The sequence below is a fragment of the Molossus molossus genome, unplaced genomic scaffold (genome assembly GCF_014108415.1).
Source record: "Molossus molossus isolate mMolMol1 unplaced genomic scaffold, mMolMol1.p scaffold_m16_p_15, whole genome shotgun sequence".
Taxonomy (NCBI): domain Eukaryota; kingdom Metazoa; phylum Chordata; class Mammalia; order Chiroptera; family Molossidae; genus Molossus; species Molossus molossus.
In genome coordinates this window covers 43,468,055-43,477,302 of record NW_023425350.1, presented here as the reverse complement: position 1 = coordinate 43,477,302, position 9,248 = coordinate 43,468,055, and the positions used below count along the sequence as shown (strand labels likewise).

At 37.6% G+C, this 9,248-nt stretch overlaps 1 protein-coding gene across 1 annotated transcript in view; it reads right to left on the bottom strand.

Moving 5' to 3' along the window:
• Positions 1-7,510: 7,510 nt before the first annotated feature.
• PAPOLG (poly(A) polymerase gamma) overlaps positions 7,511-9,248 on the bottom strand; it is a 32,661-nt gene continuing 30,923 nt past the window's right edge. Inside the window, exon 23 of the mRNA XM_036262725.1 lies at positions 7,511-9,146. Coding sequence (XP_036118618.1) covers positions 9,029-9,146 — 118 coding nt within the window. The 3' untranslated portion in view covers positions 7,511-9,028. The remainder of the gene's footprint in view (positions 9,147-9,248) is intronic.

The following is a 9,248-nucleotide window of genomic DNA, read 5'->3' as shown; positions in this document are numbered from 1 at the left end:
AGCTGGAGGCAGGCAAAACAGGCGTCTCTGCAGCAGTGAGTGGGCCTTGCTGGAGGAGTGGCTGCTTTGTGCAACCTCAGGGCCTCCTGCAGATCAGGCTCAATCGCCTTCATTTCCTGTGCTCAGGGAGATTAGATACTGCCTAATCAACGTCGATTTTTTTTCTTTCTTTTCTTTTCTTAATATTTGAAACTATCAAGTACCAGTTGCCATCCTAGTGGGTGGCCTTCAGAAATCCCCTCTTTTCTGGTGTTTGACTTCTTGTGAGTTTCAAGAAACCAATCTATTTGGAAAGAACCTGCACTTAAAAGTTCTTTGAATTGCTCTGATGCCCCGGCAGGAAGTGACTTGGGATCTGGGTTAGACAGTCTTGTCTCACTCCCAGGAAAGGTGGGAGTAATGAGGTATAGGTGCATCTGGGAATGGGCGTGGCTTTAGGTCACTCCTGTGGCCATTTCTCCATGTGTGGAGTCTGATCTGAAATCCGAGGATGTGTCTATTGTACATCGGCGGTGCACCTGCTCTAGAGGCGCTCCGGGAGTCCTGAGCTGGCAGGGACTTTCTCATCTCCACCTAACCTGTTGTAACCTTCAAGTAGACTGAAGAACAAGCCTGTAAAACCCTGTACGAATTAGATGAGTCTTACACACTTTCTTCAAATAAAACAACTGTTCTGAGAAGTATGTTTGGAGAGGGTTATATGGCAGGGCAAGAAACACGACCTCCACATCATTGCATGGGGGGTAGAGATCTATTACTTACTTCAGCCCACCTGGGGGGACAGACACTGGCTTTCTTTCCTGATTTTTCTGGTGTGTTTTTAGAAGGAGATGCACATTACACTATGTGTCAAGAGTTTCTGGATTCTCTTTCTATCCATTTAGCAACTCTCTGAGGGAGGTTGTGTTGTTATAATTACTATTTTTTAGCAGGAAAAAACTGAGGCACAGATAAATTAAGTACTTTCTACAGTTTCTCACAGTCAGTGAGAGCTTGAATCTGAGCCTACAAGTAAGTGGTAAGAGATGACCCTGAGGGCTATCTGTTCCAGTCTACGACACTCTTATTGCATACTGGTTAAATAGTAGATACATTAGTTTAAAAGTCAGAATGTCCTACACATTTTCTTTAAAAAACAAAACAGCCCTGGCTGCTTTGGCTCAGCGGTTAGAGCATCGGCCTGTGGTCCAGAGATACCCGGGTTCAGTTCCCGCTAAGGGCATGTACCTCTGTTGCAGTTTGTCCCTGGCCCTGGTTGGGTTGTGCGGGAGGCAGCCACTCGATGTGTCCCTTTCACGTCGATGTTTCTCTCTCTCTTTCTCTTCCTCTCTCTCCTTCCCACTCTAAAAAAGAATAAAAAAACCCAAAAACATAAAAACAAAACAAAACAAGTCCAACTGGTATGGCTCAGTGGTTGAGCATTGACCCATGCACCAAGAAGTCACCAGTTGGATTCCTGGTCAGGACACATGCCCAGGTTGTGGGCCCGATCCCCAATGGGAAGCTTGAGGAGGTGGCCAGTCGAAGTTCTCTCTCATTGATGTTTCTATCTCTCTCTCCCTCTCCATTCCTCTTTCTCTGGAATCAATAAAGGAAAAACAAAACAAAACAGAAAACCCAGCTGGTGTGGCTCAGTGGATTGAGTGTCGTTCCATGGACTGAGAGGTCCCAGTTCCATTCCTAGTCAGGGCACAGGCCTGGGTTTTGGGCTCAGTCCCCAGTAGGGGGCGTGCAGAAGGCAGCCAATTGATATTTCTCTCTCACATCAATGTTTCTCTCTCTCTCTCTTCCTCTGTCTCTAAAAATCACTAAAAACACATACATTTTTTAAAAAGTGATCTCCTTCCTTCCTCCTCCCATTCCTGAGTTCTGCTTCCTGGAGGCAATTATTTTCTTTTTCAGACTTTTCTCCTATTAGTTACTACTAGTTTTCTATTTGTGTTTCTTCTATTATTTCTAAATGACATGCTTACATATTCTAGACTTTACAGTTTTCGGTATTTTCTACTTACTACCAGTGAAGATGAGAATTTCACTCTCACCCTGTCCTTCCTCACCTTACTCCCACCTTCTCAATAGTTACAATGTTGGGCTAGTTCAATATTCTCTACTTTTTTTTTTTTTTTTTATAACTATATGAATATTCACAGAGGAGCCATGTGACACTGTAGTTACAATTCTTTTTTATTTAGCTTTTTGATTTTCCTAAAGTTAATGTTTTAAAACATGTACTTGGTTATTCTGAAACTGACAGAAATGTTAATTTCCTTTCACTGTGATTCAAGCGTATCAGGCAAACCTTCATTTTCATTTTTCTTTTCTTGGCAATATTTCTCTCGAATTCCTGTTCTTCCTCCTACAGCCTAGACTAACAGCTAGGGAATGTTACATAGCTTTATTCTGGGAGAGCAACCGTCTGTCCATCCTATCTGTAGAACTCAGCAAATCTTTTGGAATGTTTTCATGTCACAGCTTTGCTGAGATTTGAAAGGCAAGTGTTTCAGATGAGAAAACAGCAAAGTTACTTAGATGTTAAGCGGTAGTGCTGGGCTAGAACTAGGTTTTTCTGACTCTTAGCCTTGGACTCTCTGCAGGAAGCCACAGTGCCCCCTGCAGCCCATTACAAATGACCATTGTTGCTGCTGACCAGGTTTACCTCAAAAGTTTCAGACTCCATGGAAGAATGCAGGATGGCAGGGATTTGATCCACACCTCCGTTTAACTTCTTTTATAAATGGGAGATATGGCTGAGCACTAGGCTTTGAATCATACTTCCTGAGTCTGCCAATTAATATTTATGCAATTTTGAGTTGATCACAATCTCTCTAAGCCTCAATTTCCTCATTTGTAAAATAACTGCTACCTCATAGGATCATTGTAAGGACTAAGTACCATAATGTATTACAAGGCACATCCTAAATGTTAAACACTTTTATAATTATGGTCTAGGATTTCTCAGGAGATAGTAATACTTTTACTATTGGACCTCAGTTCTCTAGTATCCTCGAGTTCCTGGACCACACTGGGATATTATGTGAGTTGTGTACAATAGCATTTTCTAAACGAGTAATTTATGCATCTCACGTGAGTGACTCGATTCACGTCTGTCATTCTTCACTTTACCTCCAGTCCACCCTCCAGGGACTGATGACATCCCTTGGCTAGCCAAGGTCAACTGACCAATACTAAAATAAATACCATCCAAATGTTCCAATTCTTGCTCTTTGCTGATTTTTGGCTTTACATTTTTAAAAGTATTGATTGATGCAAAGATGTTAAGTTTCCTGGGTAATATTTTTTCTTAGGAGAAAGAAGTTATCTACATATACGTCATCTATTTCTTCCACATTCTTCATATTATCCTTTCTAGTACTAGTTCCTGTACCAGTTTGCATTCTAGAATAGACCAAATAAAGAAAGATGACCCATGTTTGAGATAAACTTTTGGGGAAAGAACTTCTAATGCAATGTATTTCAAACTGTAGGTCATGACTCAGGGGAGGTTGTGAAATCACCTTAAATCACAACTAGCACTTAAAAAGTTATAAAGTATCAACCTGTACTACATTGTGAAACGTGTTTTCATTATATGCGTGTATGTACAAATATAAAATATATATGTATTCATTTGTGTGTATACATGTGCTGATTTGCAATGTAAATGTATTTCTTACTCAGTGTTATAGTTTGAAAAGTTTGAAAAACATGTCTTAATGATTTTCACTAAGTTTTGTTTGCCTCTGCATCTAAGTTCTTTCGTCAGGCCTCTTCTAGACAATCCTATTCAAATGAAACAACAAACAAATAAAAAACAAAAGATCAAAAACTAACCAAACAGGACTCAAGCATTTTCTTCTTCAGCATTTTCTGAGCACCCATTACATAAAGATTCTTGGATAAAGGTTACTATTCTCAAACCTACAATCTCATCAGGCAAACAAGTAGGTAAACTGAACATTACCAAAGTGAGAATAGTTAAAATGTTCAAAGATGCAAATAACATGTTAGGGAATGTAGAATGAATCACTCTGGCCAAATAGTCATGGAAGGCTTTTATGCAATCATTAGGCCCAAAATGTCAATCACTAAATTGTTAAGGGAGGGTTCTCAACCTTCCTAATGCCAAGGCCCTTTAATACAGTTCCTCTGTTGTGGTGACCCCCAACCATAAAATTATTTTCGTTGCTACTTCATAACTGTAATTTTGCTACTGTTATGTCTTAGGCGACCCCTGTGAAAGGGTCGTTCGACCCCCAAGAGGGTCACGACCCACAGGTTGAGAACTGCTGGTTTAGAAGCATGTCTTTTTCAGGACTAATAAGTAAGTTTGGCTGGATCATACGGTTTGAGATAGATTTAGAACATGTGCTTTAAGATAAATTCCCTTGCCCTGGCTGGTTTGGCTTAGCAGAATAGCGCCGGCTTGCAGATCAATGAGTCGCAGGTTCGATTCTGGTCAAGGGCAAAACCTCAGTTGCAGTTCGTCCCCAGCCCTGGATGGGGTCATGCGAGAGGCAACCAGATGTGTCCCTCTCATGTCAATGTTTCTCTCTCTCTCCCTCCTACTCTGTCTGAAGATTAAAAAATAAATTCTTTTGTCCTTCAATACATTTGGATCCACAACCTATTAAGATGTTAACTTACTTTAAAACATTTCAGCATAGTGGGACATTTGTGTTATATCCTAGGACAAGTGAGTTGCTCTAATCAGAAAGTCACACTCCAGGGATGGTCAGCTGGCAATCCAACCTGGAAGACCATGCTGCACCAGTGAGGACTAGGTTGCCCTTCTGTTAGCCATTGCTCAATTGATACAGGTGGCCTTGCAAATTAGCTCAATAAATGTCAAATGTGTTTCCATTGGTGCTATGAGTGGCTTGCTAATAATTTTAATGATGTAGACACAGGTTCTTATTTGTGAACTTAGTACTTCTGATATTCAAGATATGTGGATTGGCTATAATAAAGTTACTTCATTAACAAGAATGTAATGTGTACTTCTGTAGACAGTACCAAAGGCATGACTGCTAACTGTACCTTTGTCCAGCCATTAGTAGAGGACTCTGGTCACCTGATATTGGTCACAAGGCTGACAAAATTTTGCCCTCAATACATGAGGCAGATGCTATTGCTTGCTAATAAATGTTTAATAAGTGATTCTTGTGAGGCAAATTGAGGATGAGTTTTGCTTTCAGATTAAGCAGGAAGTGGATACCATTATCTGCCCCAAACAGTCTGAGTGGTAAACAGGCTGTCAGTTTGAAAAATAAGTAAAGATGTCTGGTACATTTGTTACTCCCAAATAATATCAACCATCAACACCTATTTATCAAAGCAAGTTTATTTGATTACTTATTCCAGACAAATAATGAAGCTCATGTGTACAACTAATAAGACAATCCAAATAAAAGGCAGGAAAAATTAATATGAACTACACAAACAGCTAGCCAGAAAGGAAGAGCAGCTGCCTTCACTTTACATTAACACTGTGGAGTGAGCGATGTAGCACCATTTACCTCAAAGATATCCTAAGTACTTTATAAGGTAATTATGTGGGTCTTTGCTAACATGTAGCAGTAACTTAAAAATTATTAGCAAGTCTGATGATAATCTTATGTTCAACTAACTTCAAATATAAAATTATATCAGAAAAATTATTTCAGAAAAAAATAGGGAATTTGGGAAGGATCTGACCTTGTACAATTCTTTTGAAAAAATCCTAAGGAAATAAGTAGTTACCATTATTGAGACTGGTTTCTTCCATCATCTGCACTATTTATCACTATCACCATGACCTAAATTCTAAGCTTTGGAAGATTTAATAGGTAGTTATTTATTTAAACACACAATTTGATTTATAAAAAATATTCTTTAAACAAAAGTTCTATTTGTTGGTCTGTTCAGTACGTTCTGGTCTGAACTACAAACATGGAGGAACAAGAGACCTTGAATGCTACTGAAATCAAAGGATGAGGATCTTTAATGATTAACTGTACTTTTTACCATTTCTAATGGTCATTCTAAGCTATTCTGTCTACACTGATCAATCTCAGGTTGAAATTTGTCAAACTAAAGATTGACCCAGTTGATGAATCTAAATTAACATGAGGACATTTATAAATCCAATAGGAAGCATTTTTCTAAATACTGAAGACGTTTCATCTAAAATATATAAAGAAACTTGGAGAGAAATTTGGTGTTCCAGCCTTCTCCATCAGCCCACTTTACTCGTTAGGAGCCACAGTATATTTTCAGATACCACAGAAAAATTTTAAGGAAAAAAATTCCCCAGACCCGGGATTATTCAATTGTGGACAACTGTGGTTCCTAACCCCCACCCCCCTTTTAGGGTCATGAACCACTTTGAAAAGGTTATGAAAGCTTTGAATCCCCCCCCCCACCCCCGAAAAAATGCATATAAACAAAAACTTCTTATATACACTTGCAAAGGATTCCCTAGGGTCTACGACACCTAAATTAGGAATTCTGATTTCGAAGCTGTGAGACAGTGGAAAATAAGATTAGCCCATCTCAACATTACCTATCTTCACTTTATTGTTTCTATAGTGAGCATTTTAATGTTACTAAATTGCCTTAAAGTTATTCTTATTGTAAGCACCAACGTAGTCTTTTAAAATTCATTCTCCTGCCCCAATTTTATAAGGTCTTAAGCCATGAAACCTGTCTCTCAAAGTGTCCCTAGAGTAAACTAGCAGATAATTGTTCTCCTTTGATATATACTATTTTTCAGAGCCAGCCACTGAAAAGTGAGATTAAAATTTAATACCCTTGTGAAAATGAACATGTGTCTACATAATGAAGAACAGATTTGACTTTAAAAAGTATAGTTTCACACCTGAAATCAAACACATCTACTTAGTCCCTCATAAAATAACACCCACCCTGATCATACTTTCCCTTTACTTAGTTGGAACCAGTACCATGGAGGTCTCCTACAATAGTAACAAAATATACTGAACATTCTACCTACTGTTCAGGATAATAAAAAAACAAACTTCATTTGTGACCAAACCCAACATCTTAAAAGCATCTCATCAACTCCCAGTTACCAAACAAGCTGAAGAATACCAACTTTGAGAGTTCCAACTTGAACCACTGGTTATGTCTTAACCCCATGTTGAATGGACCCTTAAAACAAGAGAAAGGACTATACTATAGTACAAGGGTTAGGCCTATTGCTTTCTTAGTAAAGAAAGACTCCACTAGTCACTCCAAAGAATCTGTTTATAAAATACAGGTAAACACGGATGTATAATGTACAGGGAATTCTTAAAAGAGACTCTGAAGACTAATAATAGAAGGGGATAAGAGGTATATTAAATACAGAAATGCAAACACATCATATATAAAATTTAATCAAATCCCTTTCTAAAGAATTTTTCAAAGTTTGAAGTCAGATGACAATTACTTAATCCTTTCATAATCATTCACTTTTACTCAAATAGAGTATTTGTAGAAGAAATCTCAAAATATTCAAATAAAGGAAAAGGTTCAGCTAACAGAACAGCTTGCTAAGGAAGCTACAACTTGGTTGTGGAATTTCATTCTCGTCTTCTGCTATGTAAAAGGTGAATAATGAAATCATTATTTTTCCTCGCTCTTCTTTACTTCCAAGAAGTTTTCCTTTGTACAAGTAAACCCTAGAATTTTCATTTCGGAGACCTATGGGTCATGGAACAGGAGTGGGAGGAGAAGTACTGTTCTTTGACAATCAGAATTCAAGTATTTCAATAAATGGTAAAGGGCTCACAAAATGGACTGCTATTACTTCACTGGCTAAAAGCTGTCCCATAAGTCCTATAAAATACATAACCAAATATTTTCCCTGCATTATTCAAATGTACCACTTTGTGTTTTTCCTACTGGATCTACTAAATGCTGAGTGAAAGCTGAATAAGGTAATATATACCAGCGTTCCTGGCTGTGTAATCTATACATTTCATTTCAAGAATAATTCAAGCATAATCCATGTTTAAAAAATTAGACTAAAGAGAGACAGTAAAGGTTTTAAAGTTTTCTCTTTGAAAAGATGGTATCTTACAGTACATACAAAAATACTCTGAAAATACATACGACTTCATTTACAAAACACTGAATCAACATATTACAAGAATTACATGGTTATGGATTTTAATAAACTGAGCATGCGGTTCATGAAACTTAAAAAATATTACGAAATGCGTTGAAAAAAGCAGTGTAAAAAAAGACAACTCATATAGTTAAATAAAAATTACAAAGGTCCTGAGCCAATTAATGTTGGTAACAGTGTCATTCAAAAATGCCTTTAGGTTTCAATAAAATCCACTGCTTATTTCTGCATGCCTAGTCTGTGAAGAAAATGTGTGAGGTTGTGGGGTAATAGTCAGGAATTATCATGCCAATTTAATTTTACACCTCAAAAATACAAGTTTGCCATACTTAAAGGTATCTTACTGTTGAGGCTGGAATGAGTTGCTTCTCAGTAAAAAATACCAGCCAGCTAACAAGAATGGCATGAGATAGGATATGTAACAATTTCACCATTCATATACTGTTTTTTAGTATCCTGGTTCTATTTTGATTCTTAATAAAGATGCATTTTGAAGGCCTCCATGGGAGGCAAAATATAGAGAATTTATGGTGCCCAACTCTTTTGTAATCACTAGACTAATCCTCCCTAGTAACTATGCAACACTTGAACAGAAAGGCACAAAAAAAAAATTAAATATTTCATGTGCCAATCTGGAAAAAATAAGTTAAATCAAACAGAAGACAATAAGTACATCTACACAAATGAGGAAAGCAGAAAAGATACCTCACATTAATTTATCTCAGTTTTCACAAAGTGGTTTCAATGCTAAAGTAAATGTGTTAACATTTGGAAAATTACAAGACAATTTTTTTTTTCAACTTTTTCAATTCTATACAATGATTACAACATAAGACAAAATGAAAGGGGGGAGTGCAGGACTTGTTTTATCAGTGTCCAAAGAGCCAAGAACTGGTTCCCATAATAGAGAAATATGCATCAAAAGTTAAGGCAGTAAAACCTCCAACACAAAGCCATAATATGGTAGATGACAATTTGCCAGCAGGTGATCCTCAGAGAAGTGTATGTAGCAATCAATGAGAGGATGCTACAGCATCTGCAGGTCAAAGGGTGAGAGTTCAAAAACCACTTGAAGGTTGTTAGACCGATGACTGTGACTTTCACCTTATTTTATGTATGACAGCCACTTCTATTTTTT